Raw genomic sequence first — 27,201 nt, 5'->3', positions numbered from 1 at the left:
TTATTGGACCTTTTTTTTAAAAAAAAGAACACTCCAGAAATAAAATTATAAGGATGGTGGGGTAGTTTCCGCCACCTTGCTTCACCCTGTGTGCGCTAGTGATATTTATCACATTTGCTCATAATTGGCACAGATGCTAAAATAACTCAAACAAGCGTTTTGCTAGTGAATCAGGGGGTATTATTTTCTGGGCACTCTATTCAACAGCCATTGTTTCAGTAATCAATGTCAATAATTTTAGAATTTGTATAACCCAGCATAACACCCCAGACCAGACATGCATCGGCACTAAGAGCACTTCTTAACGGCACTTAGCTTGTCACCTCAAACCCTCAACCAACATTTTAACCAATTTTAACTGAAGGAGCGTGGAAATCAAACCTCTCCCACAAAGGTGGTACAGTCATCCCACATATTCGGAACGGTTTCCAGATCGGCCAATGTTCAAAAAATCATAGCAAATCGATAATTGAACTTAATGATTCGCTTTCACCTTCATTTGAAAGCTTTTCTTGCGATCTATCGAATACTGTATCGAACATCTGGAAATTTTAACTTTTATATGAAGTTTTTGAAGAATTACTTTGACCCTTGAAAACCACAAATTCGGAACACTTTTTTCTTACGATTGTAAACAAACTTTGGATCTTTCCAGGAGTACATATTTATTACCAAATAATGACTTCACACACTGAAACCAATGAAACTCAAGCTTAGTGATGTTTTATACATTGTTTGATAACTTTTTTTGTGAAAATATCAGTTAAATTCAGGTGTTCCACAATTGTGGGAGGCACAATAACATCCCACAATTATGAAACGGGCCATTTGGAGGCAGTGTTTTGCTGCTCTGGACAAAATAGTCTTGGAATGAAGTTTTTTGTTCAAAAAATACTTCTTTTACTAGTTAAATAGCAAGATAATGTCCAAATGAAGGTTCTAAAAATAGTAAGATCGACAGAAAAGCTACTTTTGGCATGCTATTGACAAATTATCATAAAAGTGTTCCGAATTTGTGGGTGTTCCGAATATGTGGGATGACTGTATACGTTGATTGTGGAAGGCGCCTTATCTTTTGCCTTTCTCACTGAGGTAAGGCTATAATCCTGCTCTAAAAATGAACTTTGTATAAAAACATCGTAGACCCACCTTCATGTATACATATCGACTCAGAATCGACACTGAACAAATGTCTGTGTGTGTGTGTGTGTATGTATGTATGTGACCAACAAACTAGCTGTTTCTCGGCACTGGCTGAACCGATTTGACCCGAACTTGTTGCATTCGACTTGGTTTAGGGTCCCATAGATCGAGTTTTATACAGATTGAAGTTTCAATAAGTAGTTCAAAAGTTATGTATAAAAATGTGTTTTCATATAAATCCGGATCTCACTTAAATGTATGTAAACTATGTCCGGATCCAATATCCGACCCATCGTTGGTTAGGTTATCAAAAGACCTTTCCAACGAGTCCAAAACATTGAAGATCTGGCAACCCTGTCTCGAGATATGGCCACTTAAGTGATAATGATGTACTTTTTGGAAGCCGGATCTCACTTAAATGTACGTAAACTATGTCCGGATCCACCATCCGACCCATTGTTGGTTAGGTTATCAAAAGACCTTTCCAACGAGTCCAAAACATTGAAGATCTGGCAACCCTGTCTCGAAATATGGCCACTTAAGTGATATTTATGTTCTTTTTTGAAGCCGGATCTCACTTAAATGTATGTAAACTATGTCCGGATCCACCATCCGACCCATTGTTGGTTAGGTTATCAAAAGACCTTTCCAACGAGTTCAGAACATTGAAGATCTGGCAACCCTGTCTCGAGATATGGCCACTTAAGTGATATTTATGTTCTTTTTTGAAGCCGGATCTCACTTAAATGTATGTAAACTATGTCTGGATCCACCATCCGACCCATTGTTGGTTAGGTTATCAAAAGACCTTTCCAACGATTTCAGAACATTGAAGATCTGGCAACCCTGTCTCGAGATATGGCCACTTAAGTGATATTTATGTACTTTTTTGAAGCCGGATCTCACTTAAATGTATGTAAACTATGTCTGGATCCACCATCCGACCCATTGTTGGTTAAGTTATCAAAAGACCTTTCCAACGAGTTCAAAACATTGAAGATCTGGCAACCCTGTCTCGAGATATGGCCACTTAAGTGATATTTATGTACTTTTTTGAAGCCGGATCTCACTTAAATGTATGTAAACTATGTCCGGATCCACCATCCGACCCATTGTTGGTTAGGTTATCAAAAGACCTTTCCAACGAGTCCAAAACATTGAAGATCTGGCAACCCTGTCTCGAGATATGGTCACTTAAGTGATATTTATGTTCTTTTTTGAAGCCGGATCTCACTTAAATGTATGTAAACTATGTCCGGATCCACCATCCGACCCATTGTTGGTTAGGTTATCAAAAGACCTTTCCAACGAGTTCAGAACATTGAAGATCTGGCAACCCTGTCTCGAAATATGGCCACTTAAGTGATATTTATGTTCTTTTTTGAAGCCGGATCTCACTTAAATGTATGTAAACTATGTCCGGATCCACCATCCGACCCATTGTTGGTTAGGTTATCAAAAGACCTTTCCAACGAGTTCAAAACATTGAAGATCTGGCAACCCTGTCTCGAGATATGGCCACTTAAGTGATATTTATGTACTTTTTTGAAGCCGGATCTCACTTAAATGTATGTAAACTATGTCTGGATCCACCATCCGACCCATTGTTGGTTAAGTTATCAAAAGACCTTTCCAACGAGTTCAAAACATTGAAGATCTGGCAACCCTGTCTCGAGATATGGCCAATTAAGTGATATTTATGTTCTTTTTTGAAGCCGGATCTCACTTAAATGTATGTAAACTATGTCCGGATCCACCATCCGACCCATTGTTGGTTAGGTTATCAAAAGACCTTTCCAACGATTTCAGAACATTGAAGATCTGGCAACCCTGTCTCGAAATATGGCCACTTAAGTGATATTTATGTTCTTTTTTGAAGCCGGATCTCACTTAAATGTATGTAAACTATGTCCGAATCCACCATCCGACCCATTGTTGGTTAGGTTATCAAAAGACCTTTCCAACGAGTTCAGAACATTGAAGATCTGGCAACCCTGTCTCGAGATATGGCCACTTAAGTGATATTTATGTTCTTTTTTGAAGCCGGATCTCACTTAAATGTATGTAAACTATGTCTGGATCCACCATCCGACCCATTGTTGGTTAGGTTATCAAAAGACCTTTCCAACGATTTCAGAACATTGAAGATCTGGCAACCCTGTCTCGAGATATGGCCACTTAAGTGATATTTATGTTCTTTTTTGAAGCCGGATCTCACTTAAATGTATGTAAACTATGTCTGGATCCACCATCCGACCCATCGTTGGTTAGGTTATCAAAAGACATTTCCATCGAGTTCAAAACATTGAAGATCTGGCAACCCTGTCTCGAGATATGGCCACTTAAGTGATATTTATGTTCTTTTTTAATCCAGATCTAAAAAATAGATGAAATTTATGTACAGCCATTGATGGTAATGAGTGAGGAAGGCTTCAACCACATAGGTGGATTAAGTTAGTTTTTAAATGATGAAGTTGTACAGTTTGTTTTATTAATTTTTTAATGGTTGTGTTTCAAACTCGATCAAATCATAATCTAGACATTTTTTTTTAATGACGGTGTTTTGAGGACCGTGAGAGAGTTGCACGAAGGGACTGGCTAAGGCAAATTCAAGAATAGTTAAGTTAACTTTAGCCGTATTAATACTACCTAGAACTTAAAAAAAAATAGAATATATTTTCTTCAGGATGAAAATTAATCCACCGACTGTTGGATTAGCTATTAGCTGGAATGAAAAGTCAACATAACTTTTTGTTTTTCGTCAACTTTAAAATGAATCGTTTTTTTCTAAAGTTACTTGCGGTTCCAGCCCAAGAGTCTCCCGGAACCAAATGGTGTGTACATGCTGTGTTCGCGATAGGACGCGATAGGACCAAAAAAAAAGTCAGCGTCATTAATGACAAAAAAAAAGTTGCCATAGAATGAAAAACTTTGTGAAAAAACGGCAACCTAATTAAATTACAATAAGAGCCACTCCACCTGCTTCCTCTTTCCGTTACCACGGTGTAGTAGGAGGGTGAGAGGACTTCCGTTTTTTGTTTAGTTTAGCCATCGAGCCGGATACTCACACAATTTTAAGGTAAAGTGATCTACAGTGTAACTTTTATTAAAGTTAGTTTTGTTTTCCTTTTCAAAACAAACAAATAAATACATTTTTTCATGATTTTTGATAGATTTTTTTTTTATTTTTTATCACTATTTTTTTAAAACCAAAAATTACACCTCTCCCCTTGGAATGCTTCTATCGCTGTTTTGTGCGGTATTGAAGTGAAGAAAAAACCCATATTTTTTGCCGCAAGCTTTTTCGCTTTGCACCGCGTTTTCCTCCCCCTTTGATAGCTGAGCGAAAATGCATCGAGGACGAACGAACCACCACCCCCCAAACCGACTTGGGCGGTGAGCACGGAAATGGGCAAAGTTTTCCCTCGGAAGCGGGGTTCGCGGGTGGCCCGGCCATGGCTGATGTGACGCCGCCCTTTCACTTGGGCCCGCTAAAAAGCGGAAAATGTCGGAAATGGTTTTTCTTTCATTTAACTTTATTTATGCTTCAATTTCCCTCGCGCCGAGCCTGCTGCCGAGGTCGGGAAATGGGAGAGGAGGCTTTGAAGTAACGCGAGCTCAATGATTTTTTTCGCCCTTCGAGACATGCTTTTGGATGTGGCGTAAAGGAGCCTGGAGATAAAGGTTACTATTTTGTTATTAAGTATATAAATTTCGAATAATTATGTTTTAGCGTTTTAATAACCTTTTTAGTATGTTATTCTTGATTTGTTTTTTCATTTTAAAAGAAACCACAGCGTAGAGGGCCATTTTGTGTCATTATAACTGAAAGATGGCTAATGGTCGTAGGAGCTATTTGTTCGCAAAGTTCATTGATTTTAATGTGAAGGTTAAATGATTTGCCTCCGAATATAAGGGAAAGTCAAATACATGGTTTGAATCTCAATTGAGCTCTGAAATCTGGAGTTTTTTTAAAGGTCCAATAATTCAAATTTTCAGTTTTTGCTTTTTGGGTGTTTTTTAATACCCCAGCAGTGTTGTCGGAACATTCTCCGGCCCGTCTCGGAATTCGTTTCCGGTAGAATGTTACTCTTGCAGCACGTCAACACTGCCTGCTCCGCCTCACTCATGCTCACAGCATTTGGTCGCTCATGCCCACGCTTGTCTCGTTCACAATGCTTCGGATGTTGTTCTCGTGCGGCCCACCCGGCCTTCACGGCCAATCCCGACGGTTCCGTTGCGTTGGTCCACCGACTCTCCAGGTTGTCAATCCGTCAGCTTCCGGCATCAACCGTCCAACATACTGACCGACCTGAGCCACATATCCCACGTTGCGTCTTCCCCTCTCTTCTGTCAACACTGTGCGTCCCACCGAAACACGGTTTCTTCTTATTGCCAGCTTGCTGTTCCGTTGAATTTCGTTCATTGCCACAGAAGGTATCTTTCGCGAAACTCCAGTATTCCTATCAACGAAGGTTGTAACCGTCATGACGACAACACGCTTGTGGCAGCTTGCCGGTATCGGCCCGTGGCGCTGACGACATTTACTATCGACGTAGTCCCGCCACGTCTGGCCGTGAACTATCTCCCACCTCTATGAGCTCTCGGCTGCTGTCTAATTGCTGCTTCTCCGGATGTCCCAAGTGCTCTACCGGATAAGTGCAAGTTTACAGTAGCAATCGTACGAGTCATGCCGTTGATTTGTTTTTGCGTAGCCGTCTAGTGTTTCTACAAGTCGCGTCAAATTCTCCAGATTCGAGAAATCACACGCTGCCGTGGTGTATTCGAAACTTCGGATTTCGGTAGAGCATGCGTGACCACCTTCCGCGCGGCCATTTGCTCCCGCGTGATCCTTATAAGATAAATAAAGGAAAACAATGTTATTAAGTTAAGTAAAAACTTATTTCAGTTCTGCTTGCTTCATCGCTGCTGCCATGCCATTTTTGTGCTTTTTGTGGCACTTGCGTTATAATTCCAGTTATCATCTATTAGTCTGTTGATGACTACGTAACCATTGAAAAAAATGCATGTACCAATTCTTTTGCCTGTAACATTTATGGTCAGTGGGTGGAAAAAAAGCAGACTTCAAATTAGAAACAGGAACGAAGCAAATTGCTTGTTCATGTTTAGCGTCGTACATGTAGTCAATTGAATCATACGACAGGCACCCTACGTAAGAAGGAAGGGAAGGCATGGCTCAAGGTCGTCCGACATAAAATTTTTGATTTTGTTGGAACGGGGAAGTAAAAACAAACCGTTTTTGTATCGTGCCTTATTCGCAGGCAGATCAAACTGCGAAATATATTTTAGAGTGTTTTCTATTGTGTATGTGTATGTGCTTACAATTTTAGTTTGCCTTCCTTTGGGCTTTTCCTCTTCGTAATACTCCTCGAAACCGTCCAACTTGGTTACTGTAAGATTGTAATGGTTTTTTTCTGTGTGCTCATTTTAACGTGCACATTTTGTGTGTGATTTTCAATTTGCGGGTACTTGCTAATTTGAAAAAAAACGAAACTATTGGCACTACGCCCCCCGGGGCATGGCCTTCCTCTAACGTGGGATTTCTGCTCCAGCGCCTCTGACGAGACAGGAGAAACCGGGACCGACGTTTTACTTCACCATCCGATAGAAGCTCAGTGGATAAGGCGGGAATCGAACCCGCGTCTCATAGCATCATCGGGATCGGCAGCCGAAGCCGCTACCCCTGCGCCACGAGACCCACCCGCTAATTTGAAATAATTTTCTAATTTTTATCCGTTCTCACTGTTCTGAGCTAGTCGATCTTACGAGACTATTTCCCTCCGTGTATGTTCCCGTGTTTCTCTCTCCCTAATATCTCTCTCTATCACTATCACTTGTTGCCGACGTGTCGCGTTTACCCAGTCAAATCAATCCGAATTCTGAAACGGAATCTAATTAGAATCGTACACAAATTCCGTTTCAAACGAAACAACCGGTTTGAACACGGAACCGGTTGTTGCGTTTGAAACGGAATTTGTATCCGATTCTAATTAGCTTCCGTTTCAGAATTCGGATTAAGTTAACTGGGTAGGTTTTCGGCGCCGCTGCGGCCGTGCAGCAGTGTTGTCAGAACACATTTGCCATTTTTTCAAATCCTGTGATATTATTTGGGTAATTCTCCGCCAACTCACACAGCAGTTGCCCCGACCCCTCTTCGATTTGCGTGCAACTTTGTCCTAAGGGGTAACTTGTGTCCCTGATCACGAATCCGAGGTCCGTTTTTTGATATCTCGTGACGGAGGGGCGGTACGACCCCTTCCATTTTTGAACATGCGAAAAAGGAGTAGTTTTTCAATAATTTGCAGCCTGAAACGGTGATGAGATAGAAATTTGGTGTCAAAGGGACTTTTATGTAAAATTAGACGCCCGATTTGATAACGTTCTTAGAATTCCGAAAAAAAAAACGTATTTTTCATCGAAAAAAACGCTAAAAAAGTTTTAAAAATTCTCCCATTTTCCGTTACTCGACTGTCAAAAAATTTGGAACATGTAATTTTATAGGAAATTTAATTTACTTTCGAATCTACATTGACCCAGAAGGGTCATTTTTTCATTTAGAACAAAAGTTTTCATTTTAAATCTCGTGTTTTTTCTAACTTTGCAGGGTTATTTTTTAGAGTGTAACAATGTTCTACAAAATGTAGAGTAGATAATTACAAAAAAAAAATGATATACAGACGTAAGGGGTTTGCTTATAAACATCACGAGTTATCGCGATTTTACGAAAAATGTTTTGAAAAAGTTGGTCGTCATCGATCATGGCCGTTCATGGTCACCCGCGACAGACACGGACGACGAAACAAAGAGAAACGCAAAAGTAACTTTTTCAAAACTTTTTTTTCGTAAATTCGCGATAACTCGTGATGTTTATAAGCAAACCCCTTATGTCTGAATATCAATTTTTTGTAATTGTCTGCTCTACAACTTTGTAGAACTTTGTTACACTCTAAAAAATAACCCTGCAAACTAAGAAAAAACACGAAATTTTAAAATGAAAAATTTTGTTCTAAATGAAAAAATGACCCTTCTGGGTTAATGTAGATTCGAAAAGTAAATAAAATTTCCCATAAAATGACATGTTCCAAAAAATTTTACAGTCGAGTAACGGAAAATGGGAGAATTTTTAAAACTTGTTTAGTGTTTTTTCGGAATTCTGAGTACGCCATCAAATCGGGCGTCTAGTTTTACATAAAAGTCCCTTTGACACCAAATTTCTAACTCATTCACCGTTTCAGGCTGCAAATTATTGAAAAACACCTCTTTTTTCGCATGTTCAAAAATGGAAGGGGTCGTACCGCCCCTCCGTCACGAGATATCAAAAAACGGACCTCGGAATCGTGATCAGGGACAAACGTTACCCCTTAGGACAAAGTTTCACGCAAATCGAAAAGGGGTCGGGGCCACTTTTCCCGATTTCGTGTGAATTGGTAGAGAATTACCCATTTCCTTTTTTGTTTTAAACAGCTCCTTTTATTATGTCCAATATGACAAATCAAAAATCCTGAGTTGAAATTAATTCTTATTTTTAAAACAAAAGACGTTCACAAATTAGTTTAGAGCGAGTTGTGGCGCTATAACCACGGCAAATACACGGAGAAAAAAGAGTTCCCAAAATCGTATTTGTGGAAATACGATGTCTCATCCCTGAGGGTCCCGGAGCACCAAAACTTCTTAGCATGGTGCTCTCAACGATTAATTGTTCTAACAAACAGGAACGTGTGCGGGGGATCCCCACGTTTCTTCCTCCCCTGTAGATTCAGAAATGTGTTGTTGTTTGAACATTCGTGCTCAAACTCAATCCAATTCAACGAATCATCTTTGCGGTTAACTTTACGCTGTAGGCCTGGCCGTTTTAACGTTTGTGATGTTTCAATGCAATTTAGTGCATTGAGGCACTGCAATTGTTAATAATGACAAGAGGATGTTAGGCGTTAATCAACCTAAGGCATTTTCCAGGATGCCCTCGAAAGATTGGCTGCGCTAGGGTTAGATTAGATTAGATTAAAAGACGTTCACAAATTAGTTTGACCAAGCCGTTTGCGTAGGTTATTGCTGTTTTTAAACACCGTCAATGAAACATTGTTATTCAACGTTGATTAGCCGAATAATGTAAGATTAATACTTTTTTGTTAACTTGTTTTGATTAAAACAAACAAAATAAGATTTAATTCCAGCTACGGATTTTTATTTGTCACACTGGACATGATAGAAATATCTGTTCAAAACAAAAAAAGAAATAATATCACTGATTTTTTTTAAAAAATGCTAATTTTTGTATACTAACAAGTAAGCTACGAGTTTTGTAAAAACTTCAATTTGTTTTTTTTTTCAAAAGAACGGTTATTAGTTGGACTTTTTTGAGGACCCCGTGGCGCGGTTGTAAGCGGCTTCGGCTGCCGATCCCTCATGTGTTCTGCGGAGCCCGGGTTCGATTCCCGCCCATCTCCTCTGGGTGTTTTGTGTATGTCCCGTTTAGTTAGTAAATTCAGTCTGATAAAACGGTGTGATTGTCTATTTTCATGAAAAATATGTTGATGCTGCTGTTGATGTTTATCTTACTAAGTACACTCAACCACCAGTGGTTGGTCACTTTTTCATTTCTGGAGTTTTTTTTTTTGAAATGTTCCAATAAACTAAATTTTCAGTTTTTGCTTTTTGGGTGTTTTTTTATACCCCTGACTCAAGACGGTTTCATAAACACCCAAAAAGCAAAAACTGGAAATTTGGTTTATTGAACCTTTTCAAAAAAAAAGCTCCAGATTTGACCCTTTTTTGTTTGTACCCCGCTGGTTGGTCAAAGTCAAACTAAAAAGTGACGAACTGTCACTAAACTAAAAAGCGACCTCGTTCGTTTGACAACGATTGGTGTCAAATCATCAGGGTTTCAGTGTATTTATTTGATTGAAAAAGTGAATTCAATCTTTTTGGGGCCGAAACATTTGTAAACCGTTTGAATTCCACAATTTTTTTTAAAAAAATTCATATCCTCCCTCCTCTTCCTAATTGAAAATTTTATGATTTTCGTCTGACAGATTTTTTTCTGAACTTGGTAAGATTTTATCAATTTTGACCTGGCTCCTCTGGGCCAGAGTATAGAAATATTGAGGAAATGATGTCTGGTTTTTTTTCAATCGATGAGTAATCGAAAGATTTTTCCGTTGAATCAAACCGTCAAAAGTTGTATCTTTAAAACATGTGGATTTTTGCAAACAATGCATATAAAATAATCGAAAGAGCTCAGATTGAAACGATGCAAGCTTTCACCATTGACAGTTGATTACCTGACAGTCGTCAAAGTTCTCCCCCCTTCTCCCGGGGCACTTTTGTATTTTCACTAATCTCTGCTCGGTAGCATCCGGAGTTCGTGCAATCCACACGTGTTTGATTGAACACAGAGGAATGCTTGGGTAGGGTAGAGGTACCTATGTTGGCTACATTTTTTTTGATTTGGTTGAACGAATACGTTCAATAACTTGAGGTTAGTCAAAGTTAGTAGCAGGACCACTCTAGATTGCTAAGAAAAAAGAAAACCTCGACAAGAGTAGTGCACGAGGACGTTCGATGGTTTTCCGACCTTAGGAAAAACATTCACCCACACAAACACGAACTAAATGAAATTAGATTACCGCATCACATGATACTCACTTGTTGTAAAGTACGATATCCGGCAGCCAGATGTGTTCGGATGGCACGTACAGCTCCGTCACACCGCCGTACTCTGCAGGATCCCATTTAAATTTATGATCTTGCCACTCCTGCGAAAAAGGATCCAACAGAATGTGTGTGTGTGTGTGAGAGAGAGAGGGTGTGTTTGGGAAGAGAAAGGGCCACGTGAGTACGTATCACTAGAAATGTCCAACGGTCGCGTGGTGGTCTGTTCTTTTTGTTCTTTGGGGGGGAAAATGCTGGTTGGGGAAAATTGCGGGGTATGGGAAACAAGGGAATAAGGGATGGAATGCTGAAAAGGTGGAAAAATGTTCTCGGGCTTTGGAATGTTCACACACTGGGCCCGAGTGGTGTGGTCTCGTGGTAGTTTGCCGGTCTTGTCCTAATACCTTACGAAAGTTTTAGTAGGGAATCTGGCTAAAGTAGTCACTTGTGAGTATATAGCTATAGCTAAAATGTTGAATGAAGTCAGAATTGTACTAAATGAACTCTTCTTGCTAATTGAAAATTATGTGTCGTCATTTTACCCCACATCACTCGTTAGAATTACTAGGCAAACTAAGAAGATAGAGCAAATCTATGGTGCGCGCTGGTCCACGCTAAAATCAGGAAAAAACTAAAATACAGGAGGAGAGTAGAGGAGTTACCACGAAGCACAAACAAGACATAATTTCTTCTCCCCTTACACTACTACTAGTGCAGGCTTGGTTTGATTTTTATGCAAACGAAGTGTGTTTGGTTCTTAGAACCGGGGTAGTATATGGCAGGATAGACATGGACGGATGGTAAAAAAGTCAACCAAAGGATTTCCGGATAACTGGATGTTGTTTTGTCGAGTAATCATGGCAAACATGTTTATCATGCGGCCTGTCACGTCCATCGGCGGGGCCGTCCGCGTGTCAATTTTGTCGCCTTCGACAGCGTAAACAAACGAGTTTTGTGGGCGGTCTTTCCGGGATACTTACGTGCTCTAACCAGATATTTGTCGTGAGGATTTGATCCTTCAAATTCTGAAACGATAGAATTGAATTGGGTGATTAGTTTATTTATCTACGTAAACATGACTTGGTTTCAAGACTCATTTTTGTTATACAAAGAGCTTGTGTGATATGTAGTCAGCAATTCCATTTGGCTCAAAAAATTACTGGGGGTTCCTTGGCCAAAATAATTAGACCCGTATTTGTTTGTTTGGCCATCAGGGTGACCTACATCGTGCTAGGGTGGTTCAAAAAATGGCAATTTTCGACATTTTTCGCAAAAACCACTTTTTCAAAATATCATATCTCCACGTCATTTCATCCGATTTTAGCTATCTTAGACGCAAAAGAAAAATGATTAATTTGAAGTTAGTATAGTAAGAAGTTTCAAAAATCTAGCTTAACATTTGAAAAAGTCGTATGAAAACTTAAAATGGCGTTTTGACCGTGTCTGAACCAAAGAGCCTACGTCAGAAAATATTTTTATCGGATTCCTTGGAAAATTTCACATACCATTTAAAAAAAATTGGCGATGTCGAACCGTACGTTTCCGAGATATGTTTTTTTTTTAAATAAAAACTGAGTTTTTCGACGCGCCACGCGCAAAAACAGAAAAATGACGAAATTGGCAAAAAAATAACTTTTTTCATTAAAACTGCTATCAATGCACAGTGGTCCAAAACCGACAAAATTGATACAAGATTTAGAGCTTTTGTCGGGACAAATGATCAGGGTTAATAGGACATCTTTTGGTATGGTGGACATTAGGTGGTTCTATTTTAGGTGGTTCAGAATTTTATTTGGGATGATAGCGCTTTGTTTATTCAGAAAGTTGTAGGTAACACCATTCTGAGCAACTTTGCTGAAGAGCACAAAGCTCTATCTTCAAACGGGAAGTTTCTAGAGCTATTTTTGTAAATTAGGTTGAAGTGTTTATAAAAAAATAGTTTTTTGAATTTATCAACTCAGGATTGTGTCGAAGTGAGTTAGTGTCTTCTAGACATTTGTAGAGCTTATCAAAACACACATTTATCTTCCAAGAGAGCAAAAATGAGACCTAAAATCGACGAAAAACGAAATATGAATAACTCGAAAGGTGGTGGAGACCTCGCTTGAAGCATCTGAAAGTACATTTGCTGATATCTCGAGGTCTTTTTGTTTAACTTATTTAATCTGAAAATGAGCATTTAATCGTTTTTCCATAACTTTTGATAGAATTGACCAAAATTCATTTTTCAAGAATAAAATGTTCATTTTGACAAGACAATTGGGCGCAAAATGTACAAAATGATCTAGTGGTTGTAAAAGAAGAAACAAGTTTTGGCTGAAATATTTCAGGAATCAACTAAATAATTAAATTTATTCCTGAAATATTTCAGCCAAAACTTGTTTCTTCTATTACAACTACTAGATCATTTTGTACATTTTTGCGCCCTTCTAGACAATTGTAGAGCTTGTCAAAATGAACATTTTTATTCTTGAAAAATGAATTTTGGTCAATTCTATCAAAAGTTATGGGCAAAAAACGATTAAAAAATGCTCATTTTCAAATTGAGATTAAATAAGTTAAACAAAAAAGACCTCCGAGATATTTTCAGCAAATGTACTCTAAAATGTGTACTTTCAGATGCTTCTAAGAGCGAGGTCAAACTCCACCACCTTTTCGAGTTATTCACATTTCAAAATGGCGTCTTTTTCGTCGTATTGTGGCTATAACTTTCGTTTTAAAGGTCCGATTTTTGCTTTCTTGGAAGATCAATGCGTGTTTTGATAAGCTCTACAAATGTCTAGAAGACACTAACTCGCTTCGACTCAATCCTGAGTTGATAAATTCAAAAAACTATTTTTTTCATAAACACTTCAACCTAAATTACAAAAATGGCTCTAGAAACTTCCCGTTTGAAGATAGAGCTTTGTGCTCTTCAGCAAAGTTGCTCAGAATGGTGTTACCTACAACTTTTCTGAAGAAACCAAAGCGCTATCTCGTCATCCCGCCAAAATAAAAATTCTGAACCACCCTAAAACTAGGACCACCCTAATGTCCAACATATCAAAAGATGCCCCTATTGACCCTGATCATTTGTCCCGAAGACACCAAAGCTCTAAATCTTAACGTGTGGCCGCTATCAATTTTGTCACGCTAGATTTCGGTTTCGGACCACTGTGCAATGGGTCATTAAAGTGTTAAGAGAAATAAAACCAAATGCAAAAAAAAAAAATACAAACTTAATCCAGATATGTGGTTGATGCCTTCCTCACTTTTTACCAACTATGGGTAATATGAGTGGTTTGGACACATATTTCAGTTATTTTTTTGGATCCAGAAAAATAAGTACACAGATATAACTTAAGTGGTCATAACTCGAGACAGGGTTGCCACATCTTCAATGTTGTGGACTCGTTGGAAACGTCCCTCGATCACCTAACCAACGACGGGGCGGATGATGGATCCGGACATCGTTTGCATACATTCAATTGAGATCTGGCTTCAAAAAAGTACATAAATATTATGTATGGGTCGGATGATGGCATATAAATGAGATCCGGATATTTGTGAAAACACATTTTTATACATAATTTTTGAACTGGTTATCGAAACTTCAAACAATTCAATAACGATGTATGGGACCCTATACCAAGTCGATTGCAACTGGTTTGGTCACAATCGGTTCAACCAGTGCTGAGAAAACTCAGTGAGAATTTTGGTCACATACATACACACACACACACACACACACATACACATACACACACATACACACACACACACATACATTTGTTCAGTTTTCGATTCTGAGTCGATATGTATACAATACATGAAGGTGGGTCTTCGAGCTTTTAATAAAAAGTTCATTTTTAGCGCAGGATTATAGTCTGCCCTCAGTGAGGAAGGCAAAATTTAAGAATCTAAGTGACAACACCTGGACAAAAAATAATGGAAAAAGTATTGATAATAATATCCACATCTTTCAAGAATAGAATACACAGAAAAAAAATATGTTAATTTACTCGACACGGAAAAAATTAATCACATGTAAACTCAGTTGATGTAAACTTAAGATTCGATTCATAAATGATGTAACATTCGGAAATATTTTTTTGTGTGTAGAAAGTCATGTTTCATCAATAACTATTATCTCTGGCGTACTTTTTGCACACAGCTTTAGGTTTATCACTATGAAAGAAAAACCAAATTTCCGGGTAATTGCACATACACATAAAAAGAAAGCCAAACTGTTAGTTATACGAATCTTTTGCAGCTTCCTTCCAAGTCCAGCTGTCTCGCATGTGAAAAGAGGATTATTATGATCCTTTACTTGCTCCATTATCTGGATGCAATTAAAATTGAAGACTTTCAGCAGTTGAAACCCGTTGGGAAATATTTATATGAAAAGCAATACAAAGACCATTCTGTTGGATCTGCTACATAAGAATTACAATCCAGTCACATTCTTTCCAAAAGCAAGCCCAATATGAAAACGGGTAAGGGGTTAGTTTGAATTTGACTCTGCATCATAGTTCAATATGCTGAGAATTCCTACGAGTGATTGAATTTTTGCCCAATTGAATGTTTTTTACGAGTAAATTTTTTAAATGTGTTTTTAAACATTAAGAAAAAAAATGTGATCCAACTCTAACGTACGGTATTGGCCCGATTTGAAATTGTATTTCTTTCACTCGATGGGCATCTGGATATGAAACGAGAGCAGTGGCTAAGCCGCCACTCTCATCCATTCTTTTTAAAACAGATTAAGTTTTCCATAGTTTCTCACAAATGAAAATCCATTTAGATGGTTTCCCGCAGCTTCCGAGCGGTCATGGTGTGGAACTGAGGTGCACCGCGTGTTCCTGATGGCCTGGGCGACTTCAATGCCATCAAATCCATTCATTTGTACGATGGTTATGGAAAAGGGGATTGTGGTACAGCTTACTGCACGAAGACAACCAAGACGGCCAGGCAGAGACGGAACAGACAGTATCGTGTGATTGTGAAACGCATTCATAGATGAATGAATCGTCGTGTGAGGGTTAGGGTAGATCCCGGGTGGGAATTTTGTCCTTTTTGTGAAACCGATATGCTTTCTCTTCCACGATAAGGGAAGTTAGGGTTGAATGAATCAAAAGAAATATGAAGTTAAAGCTGAAAAAATAAATATTTTTTCGACCGATAGTGATTACAACTCTAACGAAGTATTGAACTTAAATCATAGAATCGTTCGATAACCTACCCCAAATAACCCTACACAGAAAAAAAAATGTAAATTTACCCAAGACTGAAACTATGCTTAACACGTAAACATGCTCAATGTAAATTTGAAAATTGATGTAAAGAGTTGTATTCCACTTAAACAGCCTTCATGTAAAATGAGATTCAATGTAATTCATGAATCTCTCGGAAACACAATTTTTGTTTTGGCACAACTTAAATTTGAAAGTATGAAAAACATGTAAATTTGTTTCAGATGTAAAATTTTCAAAATGTAAAATACAAAAGCATTTATTTTTAAATTGAGAGTTTGTTTTGCAAATGACAGTTCAAGCGCAAAACAAAACAAAGTCGATTCAAAGTTAGGAGCGCTCGTAGTGGAAGTTGTTGTTTATTTAGTTAAGGTGACTTTAACCTAAATGTGGTCGTCACCAGAGTGAAGTGGAAGTTGTTGTTGTTGTAATTAACTTGCTACACGTATCCACGGAGCAACCCAAGGTTAAATTGAGACTCTTCTTGAGGATGGAGAAACAATATTTTGTGTAGTTTCGACAGGTAATTTTATCTTTTCCTTTGCAATATTTACTTGTTGAAAATGTTTATGTTCCTGAAGAACGTAAGTAGTTTTTACTTCTTATTCAAGAGCTACTGTTACATTCTAATTGTTCAGATCATTCAAATTTTAGCTCCTTGATCTGCACCCAGTTTGTGGATCAACGATTTATGCCGTGGCAAGCCAGAAACGACTCACCTTTTACCGTGCATTTGTTGCGCAGCGGGAGTGACGGCCGGGAACTTGTCCCCGCCAGTGACTCCGCTGGTCCAGGATGATATGCTGACCGTTCTGGTTGTTTCGTTGGCCAGCTTCAACGGCAACGTTTTTACCACTGCATCGGGATTTTCGAGCACAACCTGACCGGAGGCGGCCATCCGCTTACTTGGCCAGCGCCACCAACTATTCCCCGGACCAAAACCACGTTTGCAAATACTCTTAAGGTTACCCTTTGGTTTTCCATCTGCACGGGTAAGCTCGTAGATTCTGTAATATGTTCTCTCTGGATTATCCGGGCCGAGACCGATACCTGTTTCAAAGCATTCTGGCTTTGGCAGTTCTTTGACTTCTAGAGATGGTTCCGGATGGTTAGGTGATACTGGTAGCAGACGAACGAAATGCTCCTCCGAATAGTTGTCAACGTGCTGCTGATCGGCGATCCTAGGTGGACAAGTCGAGATGTTGCGCTACGTGCTAAACAAGGCTCCGCTGTCCATCACACTGAAGGGTCGCGGTTCCAGCGGTATTGATTTAACAGCGGCCTTGACCACCGACTGGCGACGGGCGAGCGTCGGTTTGAGGCTGGTGCCATGGTGTTGGCCGATCGAGACGTCATTTGTATAGATAACGGTCATACGGCGATTCACGAGGTCATGCAACTGGGCCGGATGACCATTTCGAAGGCGGGAACTCGTGCTGTTCGTTGCCAATCCGGTGTACACTCTCTCGTTGAAGGCCTTACTAATTGCCCTTTTTCCTTATTTCAGTACGATCAGTACAAAGCTCCGATGGAAAACATTGGCCTACAGGACTCACTGCTATCGCGTTTCGACCTGCTGTTTGTGCTGCTGGACGTGATCGACACCGACCACGACCGGAAGATTTCGGACCACCTGACGTGCTCCCGATGGATGCCAGTGCCGTCGACAATCTGTCCACGATCAACCCAGAAGAGCGCGAAAACAAAGAAACTCCGATGTACGGAAGGGACGAGTCACTGCACGGAAGTAGCTGCCACAACCTGATGTTAAAATCGGCGGTGGAGTAGTCGAAAGCCTGAAAACTGCAGCTGGACTTTTCTGGACGGAACCGTTGGCTTGTTTTTGTTACAAAATTGACAATTGACGTCTTGGCACCCCCTGTAACTGAAATTGTTTCAGCTACAGCGGAGTAATGTGATGTAAGTTGAAGGTAACGATCAATTGAGGGATTTGCAGGAAACGTGCGCGCATCCTGGTGACGGGTAGAAACACTACCGAAGTAATGTTTGGTTTAGCAGCGCGCTTCTAAATATTGAACATTTTTGTAATTTTAGGTATCTAGAGTTTTTTTAAAGGTCCAATAAACTATTGTGTTTCATATGTTTATTGGACCTATTCTAAAAATCTGGAGTGTTTTTTAAAGGTCCAATAAACCAAATTTTAATTTTTTGTTTTTTGAGTGTTTTTTAATACTCTTGACTCAAGGTGGTTTCAAAAACACCCAAAAAGCAAAAACTGGAAATTTGGTTTATTGGACCTTTAAAAAAACTCCAGAAATAATTCTGGTATTTTTTAATTCATGTATTTATGTAATCATATAAGTTTTTCATGATTTCATATTTAAATTACCAAAAAGCTCATTGGAATAATTAAGTAAAAACCTCGGTAAAACCAAGTTGAATTTATCGCTTTTAAAATGATACGGCCTCCAAATTTATGTGCAAAAACGCAGACTTTTTTTTGATAATAATATTATGACATTTTGGTTCGACACTTCACGTGAAATCGGGAAAGTGCGGTGAATGCCCATGTGACTGGAATTGCCATGATGTTGACGAATAAGTTCGGTGTTAGAGAACGTACTTTTATTGCGTTATTTTTCATTTTATTTTCTAACTCAAAATTGAGCTCAGTAGGCGAAGCGAAAAAAATAACAATTATTATTACAATTTTTACACGATTTTAACGGTCGATCACGATTATCAAAAAACCAAGGACCAAAAATTTAGGTAAATTTTTGTAGATATTTTTTGCAGTCGTTAAAATCGAAAGATTTTGATAAAAATCTGTTCTGTCCAAAGGCTTCGAAAGATAAATTGCCATATACTTAAAAAAAAATCTGCAAACAAGCAATAAACAACTTTTGCCAAAGTTGTGTTTCTTGCACATTTAAGACCTATTCTACAAATCGATGCCGGTGTGCTCGTTTGTACTAAGCTTGTTGGAATTCCTATCTAGATATAACAAGAAAGCACACGGGCATCGAAATGTAAACTTTCGATATCCTGCGCAGGGTTTTGGCTCATCCATAAACTACGTAGACTCTTTAGGAAAAGGGGGTTCAATTTTCAAAAAAGTTGATCATAAAAAGTGGAGCATGAACTTTGATCGTCATGAATATCAATTCCATTTTTATTTTTATTTGTCATTGTTTAAATCTCGGGTTAATTTTTAATCCATGCAAACTGTTGATCGATTCTTGTTTTGTGTCGCGAATATGATTTAAAAATTTTGACAGGTTTTATTAGTTAACATGGAACAAAACTCACAGTGTTAGAAGGTAGCTGAGAAGGCCAGCTATTGTTTTTAGATCGAAAAAGTTCTACAAAAATAGAAAATCTCATAGCTTAGACTGATACAAATTTTATTTAAAGTACGAGGGACAAAAACTTTGAAAAATATTTGCATCGGCCTTATCCAGGTTTTTAAGCGAAGATGGCGTTCGAATGTTGAACGTCCGAAATGTCAAAATCGCGCAGTAGCACCAACATTAGTAAAAAAATGCGGCTGTCATGCCATGGCACACTTTTTTCGTAATGTTGGTACCACTGCGTGATTTTGAAATTTCGGGCGTTCACAATTCGAACGCCATTTTCGCTTAAAAAGCTGGATAGGACTTTTAAAAATAATTCTATATTTCGAGTTGCGTGAGAAAGTAACATAAAACAAGGGAATTCGCAAATCAGACAAAAATGTTCAATTGCTTATCCACCCTTTTCTCATTTGGCTCCAGATAATCTAATCTAATCTAATCTAATCTAATAAATTAATAATCTATTCTCATTTTGCTCCAGATAAAAAATATTATATTTGCAGATTTTTTGCTTTGCCAATACATACTAATTGTACGTGGCAACCCTATACTTGGGCTGAAAGCAAACTCAGTCACAGGGGTAGTCGACATTCGCGACATTCCAGCGAGCGAGCTCAAAAAACAACACAAAGCAGAAACTATCTGTCAAATCTGAAAAGTCTCGAACTCGCTGGACTCCTTACGCAAAATTTTTGGGTGCCGGTTTCTGTGAGCAACGTTGCAAATCCAGCTTACTGCATGACCGCCGTCGCCAGTATACTATCCTTCATGGGATGTGGTCAACCAGAGGGCAGGTAAGTGTTTTCTTCGACGGAGTTGCGGTGAGAGAATAAATAAATAAAATTTTGTTGGTTTCTAGTGATGCCACATCGACACATTTTTTTTGCTGGGCTCGATCGGGTTGGACCAGTGCTGGAGGACAACAGTAATGTGACGATCAGGAACGACGGATCCCCCATCCTGCGCCTGCGCCTGGAGGTCGAGCATCCGGCCTCAAGTTGCTTTTTACGTTGATCCTGATCCAGAACGAGAAGTTCGATGGATGAACCTTGTCGGTTGTCATCATCGTAACCGAGCTACTGGTGAAGCAAAAGATTCCCTCGCGTAATTTACCGATCCAGCTATCAGCTGGTGTGCAAGATGGACGAGTTGGGTCGTGAAATGGACGGTGAGAAACGCTCCGACAATAGTTAGGACGTTTGTCAAAATGATAATTATTATTTTTGGGTATTTTAGGTCGCATTACACGATAGCCACAATATAGTTTCAAGACGGTACATCGGTCGTCGCTGGGTAGAAGTGCACAACCACATGCCGTAGAGTGCCGACGTTGCGCCGCTCTGTCTGTTCCGGGCTAGCTGTGCGCTGTTGAACCACCCTATTTGAGGTGACGTGCGCGGATGCAACCCTGCGCACAACGGCGCAGCCGTTCAAGAGAAAAAGTGATACGTCACACACAGTTAGTTCAAAGCCAGCTTCGCAACAATAAAGACACGTTTTGTTGTTACTCGCGCGTATTTTATTTTCCGACAAAGTTAACCGGATCCGTCCCTCCTTTTCGCGTTCCCTGCTGCCGTCGGTACTCTGCTAATCCGGCCAACAGGTTTTGTGCCCAGGAACGCAGCGGAAGAGGAGTTCGGTCGCGCGGAAGCTGAGGAAAAGTTGCAGCCGGACGATTGGTGAAAAGTTCCGGCAAGATGGCGGACCAGCGCTACGCCCTTCCCAGACTGACCAGCGTAAACTACCACACTTGGAAGTTTAAAATGGAGATGTTGCTCATCAAAGAGCGGTTGTGGTCAGTAATCTCCAAGGAGAAGCCGCAAGTTCCCTCGGAGCAGTGGGTGGAGAAGGACGAAGTGGCGCGTGCGACGATTGGCCTGTGGGTGGACGACAACCAGGCTAGGCTGATAAAGACTTGCAAATCAGCGAAGGAGGCCTGGGAGAAGTTGAAGGACCACCACGACCAGCGTTCCGTTGTGTACCTCCTCAAGAAGCTGGCCCGGCTGGACCTTCCGGAGGGCGGCGAGGTGGAGGAGCACATTCAGGTGTTCAACGAGCTGGTGCAACGAGTCGAGGATGCTGGCCAGGAGATTCCGGACAAACTACGAGTGGCGCTCATGATGGTTTCGTTGCCAGACTCGTTCGATCCGCTCGTCACGGCCATTCAACAACGGCCTGTCGAGGAAATCACGTCGGATCTGCTGCAGGCCAGCTTGATGGCAGAGGCGGAGAAGCGGCGTGAACGTTCAAGCGCGGTTGAAAGCGGAGACAAGGCTCTACGCTCGAACGTAAACAAAAGAAAGGGCGGCAAGGGTGGCAACAAACAGCAGCAGCAGCAGCTCTGCAATCACTGCCACCAGCCTGGCCACTTTTGGAGGAAGTGCCCCGAACGGAAGAAGGAGGAGTCGACGAACAAGAAGCCAGAGTCAAGCAAGGAGGGTAAGGTCAAGGCAAAGCAAGCAGATGTTTCGGACGAACCCCTCGCTTGGATGGTCGGTCACGGAAGATCGGCAGAGTGGTACGTCGACAGCGGCGCGTCGCGGCACATGACCGGCGACAAACGGTTCTTCAAGGCGCTTCAAGAGAAGGTGAGCGTCAGCGTGACGCTCGCTGACGGAGAGAAGGCGGAAGTTCGAGGCACCGGAAGCGGAACCATCGTCGGAGTCAACGGTGAAGGAAATCCGGTCGACATCGAGCTCCACGACGTCCTCTACGTTCCCAAACTCACCAGCGGACTGATTTCGGTGAGCACACTTGCAGCGAAAGGATTCGAAGTTGTGTTCAACGGCGAACGCTGTGAAGTCCGGAACCGTGCAGGAGTATTAGCAGCCCAAGGGACTCGCCACGGAAGCCTCTACCGATTGTGCACTCCGGACCAAGCCATGATCACAGTGCAGAGGAGCCACACTGCCAACTGCCAACACACCTGGCATCGTCGGCTCGGTCACCGTGATCAAGAGGTGGTTCAAGCGATTCCGGGGAAGTTTGCGGAAGGGATCAAGGTTGAGGACTGCGGCGTACGTACGCTCTGCAGCAGCTGCATGGAAGGAAAGATGTCTCGCACTCCATTCCCGAAGCAGTCTGTGCACGATACGAAGGACAAGCTGGATTTGGTGCACACGGATTTGAGCGGCCCGATGGAGGAAACCCCGAGCGGAAACAGGTACTACCTGTCGCTGATCGACGACTACACCAGAATGACGTTCGTGTACCTGATCCGGAACAAGTCCGACGCTGCGGGCAAGATCGAAAACTTTGTCAAGTTCTGCAAGACCCAGATCGGAAAGACCCCGCACGTCATTCGGTCCGATGGAGGCGGCGAGTACGTCAACAAGGCGCTGCAGGACTTTCTGCGCCGAGAAGGAATCGTGAGCCAGTTCACGGCGCCGTACTCTCCGCAGCAGAACGGAGTTGCCGAGAGGAAGAACCGATACCTCAAGGAGGCGTGTCGTGTATGCTGCGCGACGCAGAGTTGGAGCCGAAGTACTGGGGCGAAGCCGTGCTGACGGCGACCTACATCCAGAACCGTCTACCGTCACGGTCGATTGGGATGAGTCCGTTCGAGAAATGGTACGGGAAGAAACCCAGCCTAGAGCACATGAAGATCTTCGGGAGTGAGGCGTGGGTGCAGGTGCCCGCACAGAAAAGGAAGAAAATGGACGTGAAAGCGCGAAAACTAGTGTTTGTGGGATACTCGAACGAACACAAAGCATACCGTTTTGTCGACAAACAAAGTGTACGTGTGACGATAAGTCGTGATGTGAAGTTTGTCGAGGATTTGCGTATGCCGGACGAGCGAAAGTGCAGTGAATTCAAAAGTGAATCAGCGAAGCACAACAGTGAAGATCAAGAAGTGTCCCCGATGGAGTCCATCGTGCGAAACGAGCTGTCTGATGATGACTCTTTCGAGGGTTACGAGTCCGCCGAGGATCTGTTCAACGGCGAAGAAGCGGTGCAAGAGGCGGCGGCGCCGGGTGACCCACCTGGGCCGGGCGAGGCGGATGCTCACCAGACAGCGCTGGAGGCCGCACCGCGAGCACCGGATACAGAGCCAGCAGGTCAAGGACAACAGCTGCGATTGCTGCCGGACAGATCTACGCGAGGACAGCTGCCGGCCAGACTGGAGGACTACGAAGTCGGCCTGGTGGTGATGGAGCAGGACGAACCAGCGACGTACGAGGAGGCTGTACGTTGTTCCGAAAAGGAGGAGTGGGTACGAGCAATGAAAGACGAGTACAAGTCCTTGATGTCGAACCGCACCTGGCAGCTCGTGGACCCCCCAGCCAATCGCAACATTGTTGGCTGCAAGTGGGTTTACCGGAAGAAGCAGGATGCAGATGGCAAAGTCGCAAGATTCAAGGCTCGGCTCGTAGCCCAAGGCTTCTCGCAACGCTACGGCTACGATTACCACGAAGTCTACGCTCCGGTTGCCATGCAAGCATCTTTTCGAGTGTTGCTGGCGGTAGCGGGTCACCGGAAGATGTCCGTGAGGCACTTGGATGTTAAGACCGCCTACCTTTACGGATCGCTCAGCGAGGAGATCTACATGCGGCAACCACCCGGTTTCGCCAACAAGGAGAAGCAGACCAAAGTGTGCCGACTGCTCAAGAGCATTTATGGTCTCAAACAAGCGGCGCGAGTCTGGCACCAGACGATCACGGGAATACTGTCCCAGTTGGGTTTCGAGCAGTGCAAGTCGGATTCGTGCATCTACAAGCAGCTGGTCGGCCAGGACTGGATGTTTCTACTCATTTACGTAGATGACATCCTTGTTGCCTGCAATCAGGAGGAGGCGATCAACAGAATCGAGAGAGAGCTGCAATCAAGACTGGAAATAACGCGACTCGGTGACATTAGTCTCTTTCTTGGGATCGAAATCGCGAAGGACACCTCTGGAGTGTACGCCCTGAAGCAGCAAGCGTTCATCAACAAACTCGTGAAACGCTTCGGCATGGACGGTGCCAAGGGATCCAAGTTCCCGATGGATCCAGGTTACTTCAAAGTATCCGGAAGCAGCAAGAAATTAGCCGACAACCAAGAGTATCACAGTCTGATCGGTTCGCTGCTGTATCTCTCGACACACACTCGCCCGGACATAGCAGCCAGCGTTGGAATACTCAGCCGGAAGGTAAGCTGCCCATCGCAGCTGGATTGGACGGAGGCACGACGGATTCTGCGATACCTGATCAGCACCGCAGATCACCAGCTGGTGCTAGGAGGAGCTGAAGACTTCAAACTGGTGGGCTACAGCGACGCGGACTGGGCGGGAGATTCAGCTGATCGGAAGTCGTGCAGCGGATACCTTTTCCGCCTCGGAGGTGCGACTGTGAACTGGACGAGCAAGAAGCAAGGGTGCGTCTCAACTTCAACCATGGAAGCCGAGTACGTCGCACTCTCCCAAGCAGCTCAAGATGCGGTCTGGCTGCGGAGCTTGCTCGAAGACATCAACGAAAAACAGTTGAGGCCAACAGTGATTTTCGAGGATAACCGCAGTTGCCTTGATTTTGCTGCATTGGATCAACAGAAGAAACGATCCAAGCACATTGACACGCGGTATCACTATACCCGGGAGTTGTGCTTGAACAACACCATCAAACTGGAGTATTGCGCATCGGAGGACATGATCGCGGACATTCTGACCAAACCACTTGGATCAACCAAAGTCAGGAAGTTCGCTGCCGCAATGGGTCTGGTGCCAAAACTGGACGACGAAGGAGCCCAGGGATGAATCCGCGAGGAGGAGTGTTGAACCACCCTATTTGAGGTGACGTGCGCGGATGCAACCCTGCGCACAACGGCGCAGCCGTTCAAGAGAAAAAGTGATACGTCACACACAGTTAGTTCAAAGCCAGCTTCGCAACAATAAAGACACGTTTTGTTGTTACTCGCGCGTATTTTATTTTCCGACAAAGTTAACCGGATCCGTCCCTCCTTTTCGCGTTCCCTGCTGCCGTCGGTACTCTGCTAATCCGGCCAACATGCGCGAGGTCAAATGATTACAATCCTCCAGAGAGATGCTGTTTAAACAAAAGTACAGAAGTGGGCTGGTTGGATGGAAAGGTGTATTGAACACGAGTAAGTTTTTTTTTAATTTCCACTCTTTTCTGATTTATTTGTTTCATTAAGAACTCAAAAGCTTTTGATTTCTACTCAAGTTTATATATTGAGTACTCCGTTGAATCAAAAGTCTGTATGATAATTCTCAAAATCTTTACCTTGGCATTTTAAAAAGGTTCGTTTTAGTTTATTTTCTGGCCAAACAAAAGTTGTTTCTTTGGGAATCATCCATAAAGTATGTCACACTCCAGGGGGCGGGGTCTGAGCAGCAAGTGTGACATTGCGTGTTATAAGTATAGGAAAAGCACGACAAAGGGGGGGGGGGGGGTAAATTTTGGCTGATTTTTGCGTGATGTACTTTATGGATGAAGCCTTGTTTAGTTTGGTAAGAAAGTGATCTAAATGTGTGCCTCTCTAAACTGCATCAGGATACAAAAGAATTTGAAAATTACATCAGATTCAAGATTCAACGGAGTAAAAAAAATTCGACTTTGGTAAATTTACGTAGATTTCATCGGAAATTTACATGTTTTCGGAGCGCTGTCTGTTTGAACGATTACATCGGATGGCATTTAAATTTAAAATGAATTTGATGTAAATTCGCATCATTAATGACGTGCACTTTTGGTACATCATTAATGATGTAAATTTACCCAATTATTTTTTTCTGTGTACAACTGTGCAAAGCTCCAAAGTAAATGCACTGGTAGCTGTAATGGTGCTGCACCGAGAAGTGGCACTGGGCTAAGTGCAGTTCTGCCGGTTTGATGCATTCCATTTCACATTCACATATTCTGTAAAAGGATCACAGAATAACGTATGTTCGCCGTTTGGCCACGAGCAGGATATTATCGTTGTTTAAATACCGTGATCCGGCGATGGAAAACGTAAAGCAGATTTATATTTAATTTAAAATGGGTCGTGCTGGTGGTAGTACCCCGATAACATCAGACACACACACGTCACTTTGCGGGCTTATGTGACGTCGCCGTTTTATGCTGGAGGGATGATTGCAAATGCAAGGAATACGCTGGGTGACTCGAGTGGCCCGTCGGCGCCGCAGCTGAAGAGTTATGCACTGCTTTATGTTTGAATGAAAATTCAATCACAGCGAGATCAATTGAAGCCACAAATCTTTGATCTGCTGCGATTGTTCAGATAAATGTTCACTTTGAACTGAAATAGATCGTTTACCACACATCAGTGCTTTAAAGCTATCAAACTTTCAGCTCTCAGCGACAACAATCATCATGCCCGAAATTTTATCTCCTAACTTCAACTACTCTTCTTTCCGTCGCGAGATTCTCAGTATCAAGAATTGGCGGTCTCTATCGCGTGCTAACACAATCTCTTGTGACATTCTCTTCTTCTCTCTCATTACCATATTCACAATCATCCCCCGTCAACAGAACGTAGCCAAACATGCCGCCACAGAACAAAACTTTCTAACGCGGTCAGAAAAATTGATTCACAGCAGACAATTATATTTTTTTTTTTTGATAAATATCACGAGTCATCGCGATTATGCGAAAAAAAGTTTTGAAAAAGTTGGTAGTCGTTAATCATGGCCGTTCATGGTCACCTTTTTTTCGTAAAATCTCGATAACTTGTGATGGTTATAAGCAAACCCCATATGTTTAAAAATCAAATTTTTTGTAATTGTCTGCTATACAACTTTGTAGAACATTGATACACTCTAAAAAATAACCCTTCAAAGTTAGAAAAAACACAAAATCTTAAAATGGAATCTCACAATCAAGAACTTTCTGTGTATTTTTCAATAT

The 27,201-nt window shown here is 41.8% G+C and overlaps 1 protein-coding gene and 1 long non-coding RNA gene across 3 annotated transcripts in view; one reads left to right on the top strand and one right to left on the bottom strand.

The window, feature by feature from the left end:
* Nucleotides 1-27,201, bottom strand: part of LOC6039226 (acetylcholine receptor subunit alpha-like 2) — a 77,614-nt gene that overhangs the window by 45,017 nt on the left and 5,396 nt on the right. The window contains exons 2-3 of the mRNA XM_038259016.1: nt 11,796-11,840; nt 10,810-10,919 (exon numbers count right to left, since the gene is read on the bottom strand). Of these exons, the coding sequence (XP_038114944.1) occupies nt 10,810-10,919; nt 11,796-11,840 (155 nt within the window). The remainder of the gene's footprint in view (nt 1-10,809; nt 10,920-11,795; nt 11,841-27,201) is intronic.
* LOC119768654 lies at nt 19,920-25,329 on the top strand. 2 transcript variants are annotated; one of them, XR_005278127.1, is made up of 4 exons: nt 19,920-20,154; nt 20,220-20,528; nt 20,597-20,747; nt 25,125-25,329. It is a non-coding gene; the product is annotated as an uncharacterized LOC119768654 (long non-coding RNA). The 2 variants fall into 2 exon arrangements; XR_005278126.1 differs by lacking the exon at nt 25,125-25,329 and having other exon boundaries at nt 19,923-20,154; nt 20,597-21,165.

Source organism: Culex quinquefasciatus, chromosome 3 (assembly GCF_015732765.1).
Source record: "Culex quinquefasciatus strain JHB chromosome 3, VPISU_Cqui_1.0_pri_paternal, whole genome shotgun sequence".
Lineage (NCBI taxonomy): Eukaryota > Metazoa > Arthropoda > Insecta > Diptera > Culicidae > Culex > Culex quinquefasciatus.
This window is presented reverse-complemented; position numbering and strand designations above follow the sequence as displayed.